This window comes from Gossypium hirsutum, chromosome A10 (genome assembly GCF_007990345.1).
Source record: "Gossypium hirsutum isolate 1008001.06 chromosome A10, Gossypium_hirsutum_v2.1, whole genome shotgun sequence".
Classification (NCBI taxonomy): Eukaryota; Viridiplantae; Streptophyta; class Magnoliopsida; order Malvales; family Malvaceae; genus Gossypium; species Gossypium hirsutum.
This window is the reverse complement of record NC_053433.1, coordinates 2840449-2861926: the sequence shown is the minus strand read 5'-3', so window position 1 is coordinate 2861926 and position 21478 is coordinate 2840449. Positions and strand designations below refer to the sequence as shown.

General features: G+C 32.0%; 2 protein-coding genes across 3 annotated transcripts; both read left to right on the top strand.

Annotated features, from left to right (window-relative positions):
* Nucleotides 1-2563: 2563 nt before the first annotated feature.
* Nucleotides 2564-4188, top strand: LOC107924989 (phospholipase A1-IIbeta). The gene is made up of 2 exons (XM_016855563.2): nucleotides 2564-3247; nucleotides 3327-4188. Exons 1-2 carry the CDS (start codon nucleotides 2714-2716, stop codon nucleotides 3942-3944), a joined length of 1152 nt encoding a protein of 383 aa, XP_016711052.1. The 5' UTR covers nucleotides 2564-2713; the 3' UTR covers nucleotides 3945-4188.
* A 3744-nt stretch (nucleotides 4189-7932) lies between these two features.
* On the top strand, nucleotides 7933-15044 carry LOC107925018 (pyruvate decarboxylase 1-like). Of its 2 annotated transcripts, none has more exons than XM_041079553.1 (3): nucleotides 7933-8655; nucleotides 14388-14576; nucleotides 14681-15044. In XM_041079553.1, the coding sequence occupies exons 1-2, from the start codon at nucleotides 8131-8133 to the stop codon at nucleotides 14427-14429; spliced, it is 567 nt and encodes a 188-aa protein (XP_040935487.1). In that variant the 5' UTR covers nucleotides 7933-8130; the 3' UTR covers nucleotides 14430-14576; nucleotides 14681-15044. The 2 variants fall into 2 exon arrangements, with proteins under 2 accessions (XP_040935487.1, XP_040935486.1); XM_041079552.1 differs by having other exon boundaries at nucleotides 7936-8655; nucleotides 14350-14576.
* The last annotated feature ends 6434 nt before the right edge of the window (nucleotides 15045-21478 follow it).

Genomic DNA, 21478 nt, shown 5'->3' with positions numbered 1-21478 from the left:
AGCTGCTAATGATGCTATCAACCTTACCAAGACATCAAAAGATTAAGCTTATACCCACTTGACCAACTTTTTTCTAGGGTTGGTCTTGAAAATGGAAACCTATACCATTATAAAGTGACCAACTTTATATATGCTGCTACAAGTGCTGATGAAGTGGTGTGTTTTGGATATGTGGCGGTGGCCACGGATGAAGGGAAAACTACTCTGGAAATGAGGGATATTCTTGTTTCATGGAGAGGAACCATAACAATGCTCAACTTTTAGAACACTTTCGGCCTTTGTAGTGCCTGTAGGGGGTCTCCAACCAGTAACAATAGCTTGTCAAGCTTTCTCATCCATTATTGTAATGAAAGCTTTCTTTTCTACCTTCCAATAGGCATAGTTGGAGCCATCCAACATAGGAGGACATGCAATTAATGATCCTTCGATAACTTAGTAATAACAACACTAGCTAGGGATCACCACTAAATGTTGGACACTTTGATACCAATTGAAGATTCAAATAGTTGTTAGCTTGTTAAGTAAACCAGAGTATGAATGGAAGGGATAGTAAAAGTGGGCACTTCAGATGAAACTATGTAAAATAGAATAAAAAAAAAAGAGACAATGAATTGTTTGTGCAATTCAATTTTCTTATATTTACGGAGTCTAGCTTAGTAAGAAGAATCTATTATCTTTAATCCCAATACAAGAAGTGATTTAAGTCCTATCACACTCCACTATAGCAACCTCACATTTGTATCTAAATACTAGATCTCTCACCTCTAAGTTCTCTCCATGAGAACTCAGGCTGTAAAACCCAACAACAAAAGGTTTTATTCTCTCAAACGCACTCTCACAAAAATGTTCCCAATTGACTAAATAAGTGCTTTCTTAGTTTCGTTACAAAATCTATACAAGTCTCTCATTATATAAAAATTCAAGACTTGCTAACATAGTAGAGATCAATTACATTCAGTTCCATATTAAACAACATCTAAAATAACAATATACAATATAATTTTAAAGACCAATGTAAATTGAAGTGCTTGAGATAAGCCTTCCAAGTTTGTCTCGATCCAACATCTTTGATCCAAGGGATTTGTTTTGTATGATCCAACCTGAACTCATCCAATCTTTAAGATGTGTTACTCCAAATAAATTAATTTTCATTAATAGGCTTGAATACTTCCACAATATCAAATTTCAAAAATTGTCAACTTACAAATATGACAAATAAACTATTTGTCGTAGTGATAACTGGAGTAGATAAGGTTGTACCCTCTCTTTTCTTTTTTCTTTTTTTTGCTACATTCACACTGCTCAGTTGATAGGAACAAAGCAAAATAGTATCCAAAAAATAAAAATATAGCAAAAATTAATGCATAGTTCCAGCAGCAATAAAGTATTAAACAAAACAAAAATCACCACCAAGCTTTAAACATTTGAGTACTATTTACCCCAGTCAAAGCCAATGAGAACGCCAGGTCGTTTCCATTCCTATCTATCAAAGAGAAAACAATGGATCCAACCTTGCACACCAAGGTCTCAACCCCTTGTTGATACACCAAGAAAACACCACCGCGGAGCCTACTTCAATTACCAGTGAATTAGAACACTTCTAGCTTGTCGATTCAAACACTTCGAGAGCAATTTTCACCGCTTCAATCTCAGCTTCCTCAGCAATATTTGTACCTGCAGCACCAGAGAATATCCCTCTTGCAATCCCCTCTAAATCTCTCAAAATTTCTCCACAGCCGGCTTTATCCTCTTTAGCTATACCACATACATTGAATTTTAACCATCCATATGGTGTACTCTCTATTTTCTACCATACAAAACGAAATGAGAACGAAGTGAATTGTTGATGTATATTTAATATTTATTTATAATATGTATAATTAAAAACAAAATCAAATATATTAGTAAAGTTTAAACCCTAAATACCAAAATTATATAATCACAAACCCTACATCATAATACCCTAAACATTAAATCTTAAACCTTAATTAAAAATCTCAACTTAAACTCTAAAACTTAAATCTTAAACTATAAATCCTAAACTCTAATGTTAAAAACCTAAACTTAAACTCTAAAATTTAAATCTTAAATCTTAAACTATAAACCTTACACGAAATAATAATCTTAAATTTTAAATGTCCATAATAATAATTTTTAAAATTTAGATCTTAACTTTTAAAACAAATCTAATGGTTGAAATTGATCCGTGCATTCCAGAAGGAATTATTTAGTACTCTTACACGAAATAAAAATTAATAAATAAATAATTCTCTTGATTATTCTTGTGGCCAAGGATTGTTTGCCAGTAGGATTATCAGAATTCAAATTTCTAGGAAAGGAAATGAAAAGCATTTAGAAAGCACTTTCAAACGTGGTGTGATAATGTTGTCCGAGCATGTCTTAGTCAGAGTACTAACGCTTTGACTTCCTATCTATTAATAAGGAGAACCCGCGGCGTTGGCGGGCATTGTACGATGTTTATTTTGCATGCTTCAAGTAGGCCATTTGCGCCATTACTTTGCTTCTTTATATGGTAATTTGCGCACTTACTTTTATTGTTTATAATGATAAACATTTTACTTTTTTAATCTCAACAATAAACTCGCTAAGGATTAACTTTCCCTGTCTATATAAAGCAAGCTCAACAAAGCTACGAGTCGCATCCTCACCAAGAAACTTTAGAATTTATAAGGTTAAAAGAGATAAAATCATTATGGCAAGTTCTGCAATAGCATCTCGTTGGAGAGAACTTAGTGGTGAAAACAACTGGGAGGGTTTACTGGATCCTCTTGATCTTGAATTTCGCCGCTATCTCATTCACTATCTTCAAAGGGCTGCAGCTGCTAGTGATGCTTTCAATGGGACCAAGGCTTCAAAGGGTTATGCTCTTAGCCTATACCCACCTGACGAGTATTTCGCTAGGGTTGGTCTTGAAAAGGGTAACCCATACCGTTATAAAGTGACCAACTTCATATACGCTGCTACGAGCGATGATGAAGTTGCATATTTTGGTTATGTGGCGGTGGCCACAGATGAAGGAAAAGTAGTTCTTGGAAGGAGGGATATTCTTGTTTCATGGAGAGGAACCATAACAATATCTGAGTGGGTTAGCGATGCTAATATTTTTCGAACATCAGCTAAAGATTTGTTCGGAACTGGCTCTGTTAAGGTGCATACTGGTTTTTACAACACCTATATGAACTCAAATGCAAATTCCCCTTACACTAAAACCAGCGCCAGGCAACAGGTAATTCTTGATATACATAAATAATTGAACATATATTTTACTCACATTGACAGTTCAATTCGTTATTAATGACCGTCAGGCTTGTAAAGCGGTGAAGGAGCTGGTGGACAAGTATCAGAACGAGGAGCTCAGCATAACTGTAACAGGCCATAGTTTAGGTGCTGCACTTGCAACCCTAAACGCTATGGACATAGCTCATAATGGTTTCAACAAGCCAACAGACAACACGAATAAAGCGTTCATGGTGACTTGCTTTCTAGCTGCTAGCCCTCGTGTTGGAAACCTAGCCTTCAAAGGAGTTTGTGATAGACTTGAGAACTTCCATATCCTACGCATCGTAAATTCCAAAGATCCTGTCCCTAAGGTTCCATTTGGACCAAAATACTTCCATGTGGGCGAAGAGTTGGAGATTGACACAACCAAGTCACCCTACTTGAAAGAGAAAATTAATCCTCACAATTTCGAGGGTTACCAGCATGGAATTGCAGGGATGCAAAAAGATAGAGATTTCAAACTTGAAGAAGAACTAGATTTTGATAATGCAGTCATAAACAAAAGTAGTGATGGCTTACTGGACAAATACAAAATACCAGATAACTGGTGGACTCAGGAGTTGTTCAAAAACATGGTTCAGACGGACGATGGGCGCTGGAAGTTCAATGACACTGCCTATGTGCCAGATCCGCCGAGTGCTTAATTCGACCGGTCGATCATGTCAAATAAATAACATCCTTTTAAATGCAATCATATAAAACCAGTATTGTATCTCTGTCCTGCAAAGTACCTCTACTTACAGTCCAAATAGCAAATTAAATCCAAGTTGGACGTTAAGGTCGCTTGTCATACGCCCCATTGCGTTGGACATGATTGTGCTGTCTCAACTCTGTGTGTTTGTCTACATATTTCCATGAATAAAGTTAGTGCTTTTTTTTTTCCTTTAATATAATATTATTTTTGTTCAATGAACATCGTTAATACTTGAAATTTTTGGTAGTAGTATGTGCCATGAAATTAATGCTATGCATGCATTCATCGCGGGAGGATTAGTCAGCATTAATTATAATATTCATTTCCTTCAAGTCGTACATTCATTTCACGAGTTAATCGCGAAGGTAATATTAGACATTAGAAATTTGGATACCACATGGGTAAAAATAAAAAAAAAAATCATAAAATCATATAAAATAATAAAAATAATAAAAGGTATTAAAAATATTAGCTTTTATCAACCACGTAAGAGAATGATAGTTAAAGTCTGACATCCCTAATAATCATGTTTTAAACAATGTTGATGTTTTTTTCCTCCAATTTGTTAAAAAAAAGAAGAAGCTTAAAACTGCAAGCCAAAAAAAAATTAAATTTCTTTCTCCAATTATAGTGAAAAAATTCAATTAAATTCCTTTTAATATTTTTTTTCAGCTAATTAAGCTCTTCAACTCAAAAACTTGATCGATTGAATGTTTTGACTGTTAAATTTAACACGCAACTATTAATTCTTAATAGCCTTTTTAACATTGGCTTTAACGATTGATGAGTAACCACATTTTTGTTGGCATTACATCCCATGTAAAATCCACAGCTGAAGAGTGAAAATCGAAGACCTAGGGCTTCCACGGAAACATACGTTGGAGAGAGAAAAAAAAAACCAAAATGATACAATAACACAATTTTAGGTTAATTTATCCTGAAAAAAAGAAAAGAAAGTATGTTAATTTTTTAAAATTTATCGATCTATATTGTTTTTAGAGAGAGAAGAAAACCTGTCCTACAATTTTACAAAAATTAATTATTTTTATTTTTTTACAGTTGGAAATTAATAGTTTGTAGATATATTTTTGTCCATGTTTGAGATAGACATAATTATAATTTTACGGAATGTTTGAATTTATGGTGGTGTTGTGGAGCTGAATGACCTACTAATTTCATCTACTATGTGAGTATGAAGCCATCACCCAAGAAGCCAAATTGCATTGCAATTCAAGATCTTAGTTGACGGTGATTATACGATATAAGGTTCAAATTTACAAAGGTTATGCTATCAAAGGATGAAGCATAAATGAGCTCCAGTTAACAGTGATTATGTAGGTACAACAACCAGTTTTGTGTGGAATCATCATTTTGGAAGCAATAATTTATGTTTTGGTCTAGTTTTGTGTGGTCTACTTTTGACTGTGGTAGTGTTGGTTTGGTTTGATGTTGCTGTTGTTTTGGTCTGTATGCTTTTCCTCTGTTGTTTAGATTTTCATTTTAAAAATAATAAATCTTGCCTATAAAAAAAAAAAAACTCTGGTTGATCTGGTTGTTTTAATATTCTTCATCATCTCTCTTATCATACCTTAAAACAAATCATCTAATCCGTTTTATAGTTTATTTTGGCATAATAATTTGGTAATTTCATTATATTTTGCCATTTTGTAATTTCTATTTTTAAGAAAAATTGTAAAATATATTATAATTTTTTAAAATTTTAAAATTCTTATAAATTTCAAATAATTCTTACATTTTTTAATCAATTTAAATTTTTTAAATGATTTTCACAATTGTTTAAAATTTTTATTATTTTTTAATAATTTTACAAATTTTTAATATGTTCAAATATTTTTATAATTTTTAATAAGTCTTAAAAAAGTTTAAATAATTTTTTGCACATTTTATATTCTTAAAGTTTTTTTTTAACATTTTTACAATAATATCATTAATTTCAACTATTTTCTTTTCATCGTATTTTTAAATATTTATAATTTTAGATTATATATTTCTGAAATTTTTTATATTTTTTAATGTGCATAAAAGAAAATATTTATTTTTTTATAAAAAAGAAATCACATGGCTAAGTGATTGGCCACTTACCGAAAAATAAACCGTAAAATGTACAGACAAAGTAATAAAAAACTCAATATATCTCATGGTTAAAAAGATTTCATTATGTGGGGAGTTGCTTTCACAACTTTAACTCAATTGGTGTTTAGGGTTGATTGCTTTTTCATTGCTGATCAACGTGGTTTTTGTTTGTAATGCTTTTGGGTGTTTAGGCTTTACTCCTTTTTGTTTGCAGACAACAGTGGTTTTCGTTTGTTATTCCTTTGGGTGTTTAGGGTTTCATTGCTTTCTAATTGAAGACAATACTGGTCTTTGTTTGTAATGCTTTTGAGTGTTTGGGGCTTACTCTTTTTTATTTGCAGACAACAGTGGTTTTCGTTTGTTATTCCTTTGGGTGTTTAGGGTTTCATTTCTTTCTCATTGAAGACAATACTGGTATTTGTTTGTAATGCTTTTGAGTGTTTGGGGTTTACTCTTTTTTATTTGCATACAACAGTGGCTTTCGTTTGTTATGCTTTTGGGTGTTTAGGGTTTCATTGCTTTCTCATTGAAGACAACAGTGGTCTTTGTTTGTATTGCTTTTCGGTGTAGCCCGGTTTTGTTATTATTTTTCTTTTCCTATGCCGATGAGATTTTATCGAATGAAAAGGATCTGAGAGTAATTTGAAAACAATTGTACGCAACATTATTTAAAGTTAAAATAACCTGCATATAGGATCAAATCCACATGAAATAGAGGACGAAGTTATCCAGTCTTTATAAAGCATGCACAGCAAAGCTACAACCCCACAAACAAAGTTTTAGAATATAGAGAGGAGAAAATAAATAATAATGGCAAGTTCTTCGATAGCATCTCGTTGGAGGGAGCTTAGTGGTGAGAAAAATTGGGAGGGTCTGTTGCACCCTCTTGATCTTGAACTCCGCCGCCATCTTATTCACTATCTTCAAAGGGCTGTAGCTGCCGGTGATGCTTTCAACGGGACCAAAGCATCAAAGGGTTATGCCCTTAGCCTATACCCACCTGACCAGTTTTTCGCTAGGGCTGGGAAACCCATATCATTATAAAATAACTCAACGTGGATAATAGCAATATAGAATGACCGCAAAATAATAAAAAATAAAAAATTTAATTTTACTTAAAAAAAATTTCGAAAAAAAAACTATAGGAAGTGAAGAAGAATATTTATTAATGTTGAAAATAAAATATTATAAGAGGAATTGTGATTACATCAAAACATTATTCTAATAAAAGTCAAATAAATGAAATTTTAACAAAAAATTTAGTTTGCTCTTTGATCTTATGTATGGACTAATTTGTTTATTTTTTTAATAGAAAAAAGTAAAATGCAATCCAACTCCTAATACAAACTAAAAATGAGGGATGAAATCAAAAAATTTTTTATAGGGGGCGAAAGTAAGTTGTAATTTTTACGATATTAAAAATACAATTTCACAATTTTAATAGTCTATATATTGACAAAATTACCCATAAATGCCAAAAATTTTTAAAATTTACCAGATTAGGTCATTTTTTGAAAGAAGGCAGCACTATAATTTTTTTAAATCCAATTTATATATTTTTCATTTAACTCTAAAAAATACATGTGAAAATGCTATGGGTAAAAATTTATATAAGTGTCGCCTTAAGAAGTGATGATACAAAAAAATTATTTTTTTTTCATCTTATTATTTCTGTAATTATAAAAAATGATTGAATCATCTTTTAGGTGATACCATCTTGGAAAGCGAAGACATCTATTGAAATTGTCACTATTATAAATAATCTAGTTGTAAGGTAATTTTCATAATTTTTTAAAATTTTCGAGTTATTTATCTAAAGCCTCCATAGAAACTAGAAACCAAATCTCCCCGGTCCACTCTCAGAGGAAAAACAGCCCCCTATATCATTTTCCCTTATAAATTCCATTATTTTTCCACTTCACCTCACATTCACATTCACATTCACATTCAAACTATTGCTCTTTTACTTCCAGACTTAGCCCAAAACAAAAAGTTTTCTCTGCATTTTTCTTCGCCAGATTTCCTATTTCTTTTTATTTGAAATGGATACCAAGATTGGATCACTTGACAACTGCAAGCCTGTTTCCAACGACGTTTGCTCTCAGGCAAACGACGCCGTTTCCACCATTCAAGGTTCTGTTTCCCCCGCCGTTGTCAACTGCTCTAAAGCCACTGTGGGCGGCCACTTGGCTAAGAGGCTTGTTCAGATTGGTGTGAACGATGTTTTCTCTGTTCCCGGTGATTTCAACTTGACTTTGCTTGACCATTTGATTGCCGAGCCTGGGCTTAACCTCATCGGCTGCTGTAACGAGCTCAACGCTGGGTACGCCGCTGATGGTTACACTCGATCACATGGCGTTGGTGCTTGCGTTGTCATATTCACCGTTGGTGGGCTCAGCATTTTGAATGCCATCGCCGGTGCTTACAGTGAGAGTCTCCCTCTTATCTACTTTGTGGGTGGACCCAACTCCAATGACTATGGAACTAACCGGATTCTTCACCACACTGTTGGCTTGCCTGATTTTAGTCAAGAGCTCAGATGTTTCCAGACTGTTACCTGTTATCAGGTTATATTCTCTCCTATCTCCTGTTATTAAATACTATTGCTGTAGTTTTTTGTTTAATCAGGAAGATGCAAAATATGGGGTCTTTGGTTTGCACTAGGCTGTGATTAATAACTTGGAGGATGCTCATGAAATGATCGACACAGCTATTTTAACTGCTTTGAAAGTGTTAGGGATGACCTGATTAAGCAACAAACAAGAAAAATAGCGGAAAAAATTGAGAAATTGAATACACAAATTTAATGGAGAAAAACTCCTCCAAAGAGGATAAAAACCACAGGCAAAGATAATTTTACTATAATGGCAAAAGAACGAAGAGTACAAAAGATAGAGATAAAAACTAAATCCTGAAAACCTAAAAACAAAGAACCCTCAAAAAGTAAACACAAAATTCTCTAAATGTGTTATGAGTTCTAATCTCTAATGGGTATATTTTTTAAGGTTGTAAAAGAGCCTATTCATAGGCTAAATTCATAGATCAAATAATAATAAAATAATCTAAACTAATCAGTGTTTGATTGAAACAAGTAAACAGAGTTTAACTGAAAGATTATTTTTCAAATTTGACTAAAAATAGGAGTCATATTTAACAAATCTCCACCTTGACTCATATTTCTACAACGCCATCTTTGCCAAAACCCGTCACAAGCCTATCTTGAACTATGCAGGGAATTAACTGAGTCGAATTTGTGTTTAGAAACTGGAAGACTTCTAGCCTTCGACTTGTACACTGCCAAATCAAAACTAACTCGGGTTTGATTTTCACGAACACAGTGCCCTAACTTTTCAAAACCTGCATCCAAAAGAGAACCTCTCTTCAACGAAACGGTCATATCTTTTTCCCTCTTATGACCAAGTTGCTTCCGTTCCAAACAAGTTGACTTCAACTCCGTAACAGACGAGGGACGTCCGATTTCACTGGTCACTGTAGAACTTTCCAGAATATTGTAACACCCCTTTAACCGCAAATCGTCGTTGAAATAGGGTTACGAGGCATTACCTGTAACACCCTTTTAACCCCAAACCGTCTCCGAAATAGGGTTACGAGGCATTACCAGACATATCAGACAACTTACAAAATAATTCACAAATAAATAATAATATTCATAGTATAATATAATATTTAAGTCCTAATAATAGATGCTCGAAGCCAAAACGTAAATTTAAAAGTGAAACGGAACTTGTTCAAATTCTCCGGAAATTTTTCGTAATTAATTTTTTTTAAAAAAATTTTGACAGCATTTCCGCTTATTTTCACATAAAACCCTCTGCAAACTTTAAACCCAAAACAATCCAATATATCAATACTCCAACCAATGATTAAGTATACTCAATTACATCCAATTTATCTTAAAATAATAATTTAATACCTTAGTTTAAACAATATAACATGTTAGTATATATGTGTAATTAATAATATTTATTTCATTTCAATTATTTAATACCAAATCTACCATTTCATAACTTTATATCATATTCATAATCCGAAACATTATAATCGTTTATATACAACCAAAATCATTTAACTTAATGTATATACATAATTTATATTCAACTACCTAGTACATGCCACTTAACAAAAGGAAGAAATACATCACCAAAATCTTTTTGTTGGAGTCAGGTTTGTTTTGGATGCTAGACCGGATCCGAAACTCTAATGACTTACGCACAGAAACAATGTACGCTGAGTATTTCATACTCAGTAGTATTACTATAAATCAAGACTATTTAACATTAATAAATTACAAACATCAACCATAAATTTTATAATCATTTAAACTAATTATATTACTTCATAAATCTTAGATTCATACTTCATTTTTCACATACCAACTCAATTCATAATTTAGTTCATACATTCTTTCTCATACTTTTCAATAGTGCCAAAACAATTAATCTCATTTTTAAAATTTCATTTCAATTATTTACCCTATTAACAAGGCTCGGACTTTGACAGATACGCGGATTCTACCCAAAAACACCAGAATGTCCAACCCAAACACACCCGAAATATTATAAATCCTCCATAACACACCAGTAAGGCATGAAATGCCTCTTCGGATAAACCGAAGTATATAATAACAGAAACATCTTCTCGGCCGAACTACAATCTCCTCATCACATTACAAATCCAATGGCATGCCATTTGTATCAAATCTAGTCTGACAAGTTAATAGGATATTATTTTACTTTTCCAATTTCAATTTCATTTACACACAAATTTTCAATTCATAATCAATTCAAACATCTATTATCTTAATTCATATATAAATAAATTTTCACACATACTCATATTTAATTTCAAATATATTACTTACCTTAACTTAATTATTCCATAACTATAGATTCAGTATACATTTAGTAAATAGTTTGAGTTATAGTAATAGAAACCCGGAATACGAGTTTACTCCTCAACGATCTTTTCTTTTCCTTTGGATGCCGATGCCGATGCCTCGTTTTCCTTGTTAGCTACGAAAAAAAAATAACAATTTACATTATTAATTACAGCATTTAATCCTAATTAACTCTTTTATTTGTTTAACTTAATTTATACTTCATTTCTACTCGATTTCCTTCCATGTTCACCCTAACAATCTAATGTTCATTATAAAATCCTAATTTAAAATTCCTTTCAATTTAATTTCCTAAAACACAAAACTTATAGCTTTTTTTACAATTTAATCACATTTTCAATTTCTAACTTAAAATTCATTCAATTAAATCCCTAATTCTTCTTTTTCTTCAACATGAACTTTGTTTAAAAGCTCATAAACTTTTAAACTATCAAATTAATTTCATCAAAACCTTATTTTAAGACTTCTAAAACATCAAATTTAAAAGAAAAGGACTAAATTTAGCTTACCAAACAACCTTGAAGCATTAAAATCTAAATTTTCCCCTTTTCTTTTCTTTCCCTTTTCTTCCCTGTTTTTCGAGTGCTCTCTGTTACTTATTTTGTTTGTTAGCTTGTTTCTTTTTCCTTTACTTTTGTTTTGTTCTATTTACTTTTATTTTTTTTATTTGTTTTATAATAATATAATAGCTTAATAAATATCTATTTATTAATCAATATATTTCTTACAAGTGTAATATTCTTATATTTACACATGTACTATATCATCATCATACATTTGTCATATTTTAATTTATTTATCACATAAAAATCTTATAATATAATTATTTAATAAATATCTATTTACTTAAATAGTAAGTAATTTAAATTCATGAATTACAAGTGTATGCTTATTATTGTTACATTTGTATTTTTTTATCACCATCCACTTGTCAAAATCATACTTTATTATCATATAAAAATCTAATTATTTTAAATTGATTTAATAAAATTTATAACTAAATTAAATATTTCTATAATCATTGTTTTAAAAAAAATCTTAGATTTTTACTCCCTTTTGCCGCCTCATCTTCCCAAATAGGCTTAATTGCCTATTTGGTCTTTACTATTTCCTATTAATTTATAATTAAAATTTTACTCATTATTCAATTTAGTCCTTTTTACTAATTACTATAAATTAAACTAAATTCACTTAATTTAAACCTAATTAAACACATCGCTAAACTCATAAATATTTGTAGTAATTATTTTCGAACTCAATTTACTAAGAAGGAGGCCCGTTAATGTATTTTTTCAATGCCCGTGAATTTTGGGTCATTACAAATATAAAGACTGATGGTTCTTTTACCTTTTAATAAGACGAGAGCTCCACGAGATACTTTAATGCCGCTCGACTCGGTGTTGATTCTGCATCCTTTCAAGTCTAAAATACTCGAGGAGATGGGATTCTTTCGTAAATCAGGTACATACCTGACATCTGAGAGTGTCCTAATCGTCCCATCGTGTATCCTAATTTTAACAGTACCAATACCAATTACCTTACTAGATGAATCATTTTCCATGCGCACAACTCCACCTTCAACCGAACTGTATATGGAGAACCATTCTCTATTGGGACACATGTGGAAAGAACATTTTGAATCTAGGATCCATTCGGACGTGAGCTTGGAGTTATGGCTTGTTAACACTAACAAGAAATCATCACCATTCTCATCGGCCAAATTAGCACCAGCTACATCTTCGTCGTTACTCTCAGCAGCTCTTTTATTTCGCAGTTTATAACAATCTGCTTTGACGTGACCTAACTTTTTACAATAGCAACACCTTTTGTCTCGTTTCTTTGATGCTACCAAAACGGAATGTTGCCTATCTGCCTTGCTATCCAAATGAAACTTATTGTCGAGTTTATCTCTACTCAACAAATGGCCCTTCACATCTTCGAACGAGAGTTTGTCTTTGCCATAAATCAGGGTCTTCTTGAAAGACTTGTATGAAGGGGGTAAAGAGCACAATAATAGCATAGCCTGATCTTCATCGTCAATATGAACCTCAACATTATTTAAATCATTTAAAAGAGTAATGAATTGACTGATGTGATCTCTAAGAAGCTCACATTTGTTCATGTGAAATGTAAATAGACGTTGTTTCAACACTAAACGGTTAGCCAAAGACTTAGTTGCATAAAGAGTTTCTAACCTTTTTCACAAGGCAGATGAGATCTTCTCCATCAATACCTCCTGCAATACCGTATTCGCGAGGTACAACTGGATTACAGACAAAGCCTTTTCATCAAGCTCTTCTCATTCTGTTTTATTTAGATTCTTAGGCTTTTTCCCGATAATAACATTTTTCAAGCCCGATTGAACTAGAATTGCCATCATTCGAACTTACCACAGATTAAAATTTGTCTCACCATCGGACTTCTCAATTTCAAACCTTGTTGCTGCCATCTCTGAACGGGCTGATCTATGAAAATTGATCTAGCTCTGATACCACTTGCTAGGGATCGACCTGATTAAGCAACGAACAAGAAAAATAACAGAAAAAATTGAGAAATTGAACACACAAATTTAACGTAGAAAAACTCCTCCAAAGAGGATAAAAACCACGGGCAAAGATAATTTTACTATAATGGCAAAAGAACGAAAAGTACAAATGATGGAGATAAAAACTAAATCCCGAAAACCTGAAAACAAAGAACCCTCAAACGTAAACACAAAATTCTCTAAATGTGTTATGAGTTCTAATCTCTAATGGGTATATTTTCTAAGGTTGTAAAAGAGCCTATTTATAGGCTAAATTCATAGATCAAATAATAATAAAATAATCTAAACTAATCAGTGTTTGATTGAAACATGTAAACAGAGTTTAACTGAAAGATTATTTTTCAAATTTGACTGAAAATAGGAGTCATAATTTAATCAATTATGTTTGAAATAATTATGTTTGAAATGTTACGTTTTAATCACTTGCTTTATCATTTTATTACGAAATGGTCACTTTACCATTAAGCTCCGTTACCTCCTGAACAGCTGTCTTACGTGGCAGTCCAAATGAGTTTTAAATGCCAACTTAGATTTCCTACATGACAGTCCAAATTAAATTTATTTAATTAAAAATATATTTTCATTCCAGCAACTGGACATTCAATTTGACATTTAAAACCAATTTGGACTGCCACGTAGGACCGTTGTTAGAGAGGTAATGGAGTTTAATGGTAGAAGGACCATTTCGTAACAAAACGATAACGTAAGTGACTAAAATGTAATTTAAGACAAACAAAAGTGACTATTTTAGTAGTTTATCCTAAATTGATTCACTTGTGTATAATGTTCTTGCTTTAGGTACATCTTCATAATGTTGCTGGTGATTGGTTCAATAGGTGACCGCACAAGATGTGTCCACAATGTTGCGATGTGGGTAGAAAACCATAATTTTCCTCATAAACAATGGTGGGTACACCATCGAAGTAGAGATACATGATGGACCATACAATGTGATCAAGAATTGGAACTATATTGCCTTGGTTGATGCAATTCATAATGTTGAAGGTAAGTGTTGGACAACCAAGGTGAGTCAAATTCAAACCCCGTACATTGCTTGAATGAATTAAATACAGTTCCTGACATTGATAAAATTGCTTGATATACTACTAAAATTTTGATATTGTTTCAGGTATTTTGTGAGGAAGAGCTCGTAGAAGCAATTGAGATGGCAATAGGAGCCAAGAAGGACTCCTTATGCTTCATTGAAGTGATAGTTCACAAGGATGATACTAGCAAAGAGCTGTTGGAGTGGGGCTCCAGGGTTTGTGCTGCGAACAGTCGGCCCCCAACTCCTTAGTAAATTCTTGACCCTGCCATTAGCACATGATGTTTTATGCTTTGACCTATTTAAGTTGATGAAAATTTATGGTATGAATGCTGAGTTAAAAGATTTTTTCAACATTTTTCCAAAATTTGCGGAGTGCTTGCTCATATTTGTGTACATTTGCTTTCAATGTCGTTTCCAGTAATGAATGCTATGTTCTGGTTTTATATATCTTTTGTCTTTTGTTAACAATTTGATGAGTAGTGTAAGGTACCATTTTGCATGATAAAATGCGGAAAGGTAATAGGTATGAAAAAATTTTGAGTTAATTGAGTTAAAAAATCTTATTTTATCATCCTAACTCGATTTAAAATTTTTTCGAATATAAGTTGAGTAAAATGAAATTCGAGTTGAATCGAATCGAGTGAAATTGTTCGAGTTAAATTAAAAAATTAAACATGTTAAATTAAAATCTTGTTATAGTATAATTAATTCCATATTGGAGCACATAAATTTGAAACCATATATGTTTGAATTTTTTTTCAAAGCAAAATAATAAAAATAAGATAAATTTAAAACATTAATTAACTTATTTAGGTCTCAAAATTATTATTTTAGAAAATTTTAAATTTATTTATATATTCTTTAATTTTTTTAAAAAATATTATAATTTTTTAAAAATATAAATTTTTATAAATATTTTGAATTTTTGAACCTTATTTTGAAATTGTTTTTTGTAATTTTTGTTGAGAGAGAAATTAATTTGCTCATTTTCAAAATTGATAGAGACAAAAAAAAAAGTATTTACACAAATTTGTTATTCGAAATATTCGAATTGTAAATTCAATTAGATTTGAACTCAAAACTCAAATTATTTATTCGAGTTGACTCGTGTAAAACTAAACACTAATAATGACAATATCGAATGATGGCAAAGCAATAAGAAAGAAAAATAAAACACATCTTTTACGTAGAAACCCTTTTGGAAAAAAAAATCATGGGCAGAGAAGAAAAAAAATTACTAATGTTAAAAATCAAATGATACAAGAGGAGTTGCGACTATATTTATTTAAAAGTTCAAAAACTTCATTCTAATCAAAGTTAAATAGAGGATGTATAGTCTTATACGGATTCTACTTGTATTTTATGGTCCGTATTATTTTTTAATAGAAATTTGGGTCACACAACTCTAACAATCTCCACCTTGACACGAATTCTCAACAAACAAGTTTTTCACCACGAACTCTCAACGAACAAGTTCTCCACCTTTTCCACAAAACTCTTAAAGGGGTATTCTTCAACAATGAGCACCAATAAAGTCCAAGAATACTCAAACTTGGTTATAGGAAGTGATTTAGTCATCATATCTGCAGGATTATCATGAGTACTAACTTTACTCACAACAATATCACCATGAGTAATAATATCACATACAAAATGATACTGAACATCAATGTGCTTTGTTCTCTCATGAAACATTTGATCCTTCGTAAGAAAGATGGCACTCTAATTATCACAAAACACTATATTGATCTAAAGGTCTTTACTGAGTTCACCAAAGAGTCTATTAAACTAAATAGCTTCTTTACAAGCCTCAGTAATAGCCATGTTCTCGGCTTCAGTAGTAGACAAAGCAACTGTAATCTATAAAGTGGCTTTCCAACTAATTGTGCAACCCCTAATAGTAAAAACATACCCTGTGAGATATTTTCTTTTATTAAGGTCTTTAGTAAAATCAGAATCAATATACCCAATGACTCCATCTCTAATTCTTCCAAACTGTAAGGAAACATCACTAGTACCTCGTAAGTATTTGAAAATCCACTAACTGCTTTCCAGTGTTCTTTACCGGGATTCGCCATGTATTTACTAACTGCACTAACTACATATGATAAATCTAGACGTGAGCAAACCATAGCATACATGAGAGATCCCATTGCACTAGAATATGAAACACGTGACATGTAGTTAATTTTATCATCTGATTGCGAAGACAAACCAATGAAAGTTTGAAGTGGGCTGCTAATGGAGTACTAATAAGTTTGGCACTTTGTACTTTGGACTTGCAAAGAACTTTCTCAAAACTTAAGTACAATTTAAATGCTTTTCTATCTCTGAGAATCGACATTCCAAGTATTTTCTTTTACTCCCAAATCTTTCATCTCAAATTCTTTACTAAGCTGGGTTTTGACGTTTCTTATCTCTCCTTTATCTTTGGCTGCTATCAACATGTTATAAACATAAAATAGTAGATATATAAAAGAATCATCAATGTTTTTTTCTTAAATAAACACAACTATCAAAGCTGTTTTTTTGAAATCATGAGTAGTCATAAAATAATCAAACCTCTTGTAGCACTGCCTTGGTGACTGTTTCAAGCCATAAAGGGACTTTTTCAACAAGCAAATATAATCTTCTTTTTCTGAGACTATAAAACCATCTGGTTGCTGTATGTAAATATATTCCTCAAGTTCTTCATACAAGAACATTGTTTTTACATCAAATTACTCAAACTCCAAATCATACATGACCACAATACCAAATAAGGCTTGAATTGAACTATGCTTCATAACTGGAGAAAACACATCTGTGAAGTCTAAATCTGGAATCTGACTGTAACCTTTTGCAACCAGCCTCACTTTATACATGGGTTCCTCAATTTTTGAAATTCATTCTTTCTTTTTGAATACCGATTTATAGCGAACAACCTTTTTACCCTTAGGAAGCTTCACTAGGTTCCATGTTCTATTCTTATGGGACGATTAAACCTCTTCTTGCATAGTAAACATCTACTTTCCTAAATCTTCATAGCTAATTACCTCATAATAAGTAGATGACTCTTGATTTGCATCTATATCTTCAACCACATTTAAAGCATAAGTAACTAGATCAGTCTCAGCGTACTTCTTTGGAGATTTAATTTCTCTTTTATGTCGATAAAATATTATGGTGAAATGGTGAAGAAGCAACTCTACTCTGAGTTTCTGTACTAACTTGAGGAGTAAACTCTGTTGTAGATCCTGGATCAATATGAAGCTCCACCTACTTCACATATGTGTTTGAACTTTATTGGAAGAGTCTTTAAGAGATAAGTTAGACAGCATAATAATTTCATAAAAAATCATATCTATATTAATCACAACTTTTCTATTTTCAGGATACCATAACTTATACCCTTTAACACCAGTCTTATAACCAAGAAAAACACATTTAATGGATCTAGGTTCCAATTTCCCATTATCAATATAAGCATATGTAGGACACCAAAAATATTCAAATTAGAATAGTCAGCAGGATTACCAAATCATACCTCTTGTGGAGTCTTTTTCTCAATGGAAACGGGCGAAGATCAGTTAATAAAGAAACATGCAGTAGAGGTCGTTTTAGCCCAAAAAGACTTTAGTAAATAAGTATTGGACAACATACATCGAACTTTTCCATGATTGTTCTATTCATTCGTTCTACAACTCTGTTTTTTTATAGAGTATGTCGAACTGTCAAGTGCCTCACGATCCCTTCTAATTTGCACAATTCATTAAACTAATCAGAACATAATTTCAAGCCATTATCTGCGCGGAGGTGTTTTATCTGTTTTCATGTTTACTTCTCGATCATAGTTTTTCAAGCCTTAAACGTGGAAAACACATCACTTTTTTGCTTTAGGAAGAATGCCCAAAATTTTCTAAAAAAATCATCAATGGTTGTCGGCATGTAATTAGAGTCACCTCTCGAAAGCACTCTAGATGGTCCCCAAAGATCATAATAACTATAATCCAGCGTTTCCTTCATGTTATGAATACTTATGATGAATTGAACTCTCTTTTTCTTTTTAAAAATGCAATGCTTATAAAATTTCAGTTTGCTAATGTCTTGTCCATTAAGAAGTCCTCTTTTGCTCATTTTGTCATGTTGTTCTCACTCATATACCTTAGATGCAATGCCAAAGTCTAGTAATATCATCATCTGACAAAGAAAAGGAACCGATGGCTGCGTCATCAGTAACAGTCAAACATTGCAAAACATATAACTTGGCAATCTTTCTCTACCCTTTCATTACAACAAGGGAACCATTGCTAATCTTCAAAACCCTACTTTCAGTTGTGTACTTGTACCATTTTGAATTAAGAGTACTCAAAGAAATTAAATTCTTATTTAATTTTGGTACGTGTCGTGTGCCACTAAGTATTTTGGCAACTCTATCGAACATCTTAACTTTGATTGTGCCAATACATTCGATTTTACATGAAGCATTATTTCCCATCAAAATAAAACTTTCAGATATTGTTTTATATGTTGTAAACCAATCTTGATTGGGACTTATATGAAAGGTGCAACCAAAATTGAGGATCCACTCATTGCTCACTTTAGAGTTGTTGGGAGAAGCAACTAGGAGTTTACCATCGTTATAGTCTTCTACAACATCAGCTTTATCAGATTGTTTTGGTTGTTTTCCCTTTTAATTTGTCGCCTCCCTTTTGATTTTATTCTACAACTTATAACACTCAAACTTAATGTGCCCTTTCTTCTAGCAAAAGTTACAGGTTTTACCTCAGTTTAAAGATCTCGATCTACCCTTAAATTTATTGCGAATTTTTCGTTCCTATGTCCTCCGACAATTATTATCAGTATTTCATTCTTATCTCCCACGAATAATAAGACCCTCTCCCTGAAAGTCAGATCTAGGCACAAGATGTTTTATCTTGTCATATGAGGCCAATGAAGCATAAACTTCATCAACTGTGAGAGATTTAGAGCTATAAAAAATTGTATATCTAAGGGTTGAATAAGACGAGGGCAATGAACAAAGTATAATTAACCCTAAATCTTATTTATTATACTTAACCTCCATGGTCTCTAGATCCAAAAGAATTTTTTTAAACACAGTTAAGCGTTCGTGCACTGACACACCTTCTTCCAAACGATGAGCATAAAAAGATTGTTTCATATGTAACTTGCTAGTTAGGATTTTCGACGTGAATAGTTGCAGTAGCTTTGCCCATAATGCAACGGCGGTATTTTCCTTCAACATGTCCTATAGAATTTCATTCTACAGATGCTAATGTAATTGCGTTAAAACCTTTCGATCTTTACGCTTCTTCTCTTCCTCTGTCAATATCGAAGGCATCTTATCTAATCCTAGCAGGGCATCCTTCTATTCAATCTATGTAAGAACTATCTACATCTTTACTTGTCATAATGCGAATCTGGTGTTATGATCTAATAGCGGAATATCATACTTCATTGTCACCATTACCGTGATCGAGACAAGCAACCCGAAAATTTTTGATACCAGTTTGTAAAACTAAACGTCGATAATAGCAATATAGAATGATTGAAAAGCAATAAGAAAGAAAAATAAAACATACAAATTTTACATGGAAACTCTTTCGAGAAAAAATCACAAGTAGAGGAGAAAAAAGTTCACTAATGTTGAAAATCGAATGATATAAGAAAAGTTGTGACAATATCTATTTAAATGTTGAACCTCGGTTTTAAGCCCTCTATAGGTCCCCTAGTTTTACCACTGTATTACTTATTTAACAAGAATTTGGGTCACACAACTCTAACATACTGCTATAGGTGCTGATGAAGTGACATATTTTGGTTATGTGGGGGTGGTCACTAATGAAGGAAAATGTACTCTGGGAAGGAGAGACATTCTTGTTTCATGAGAGGAACAATAACAATGACAGAGTGGGTTTAAGATGTTAATGTATATTTTTCAAACATCAGCTAAATAATTGTTCGGAACTAACTTTGCTCATGTGCAAAGCTTATCAGCAGTAACTTATGTTGGCTGCGTCCAACATGATTGTACTGTCTGAACTTTGTTTGTTTAAATATTTTAATGAATAACATTAGTCCTTGTTAGATTCTAATATACCAGTGTTTTTGTCCAAAGTTAATGCTCTACATACATCCTTTGAATCATTGCACGTGGATTATTTTTTTTTGTCTTTTTGTTTGACAAACCAAATTCATGGTTTTAATAGCGTATATCTGTTGAAAAATTTGGACATCACATATATAATAAGGATAATTACATGTTATTATTTACTATCATGATAGGTTAGCGCAAATTAAAAGTGGTATAATTTGGTTAGAATTTTATTGGGCTTTTAATTATTAAATAAATAAAGTATGGGTCAAACATGTGTAGATACTCTTCTAATCAAATTCTAATTAATGATGGGCTAATTAGAATTTGATTAGAACTAATATGCTAAGGTTATAAATATTAAGGTTATGATCCTCAAATTATACACAAGATATCTTTTTTAATATCCCATCATTAGGAAAGAAATAGCAGATATTCTCTGAGTTTCTTGTGTGCTAATTTGGAAGATCAAATCCCCAAGTTCCAAAAAGTTTCAAGGAATCCATGGATTCAGGTACGCTTCCGCATTTAGTTTTGTTCTTGATTTATTCTTAATGATTTGACATGACAGATCTTGGTTTATTAAGTTATATTGTAGATTTATTTTATAAATTCTAACAAGTGGTATCAGAGCCTCGTCATATCGAATCATTGGAAATTGATTCAGGTTCTTCATTTGAATAATTGATTCATGAAATTTCATGGGTTTTATATTTTGGATATATATGTTGTTTTTTGAAGATTTATATTAAAGTTTTTTTTATCTTGAATTCATATTAAAAAAA

Excerpts from the sequence above, each read along its gene's own strand:
- LOC107924989 (XM_016855563.2), top strand. The coding sequence starts at position 2,714 with ATGGCAAGTTCTGCAATAGCATCTCGTTGGAGAGAACTTAGTGGTGAA. Across the intron at positions 3,248-3,326 it reads AAACCAGCGCCAGGCAACAG|GCTTGTAAAGCGGTGAAGGA; the intron begins GTAATTCTTGAT and ends AATGACCGTCAG.
- LOC107925018 (XM_041079553.1), top strand. The coding sequence starts at position 8,131 with ATGGATACCAAGATTGGATCACTTGACAACTGCAAGCCTGTTTCCAAC. Across the intron at positions 8,656-14,387 it reads AGACTGTTACCTGTTATCAG|GTGACCGCACAAGATGTGTC; the intron begins GTTATATTCTCT and ends TTGGTTCAATAG.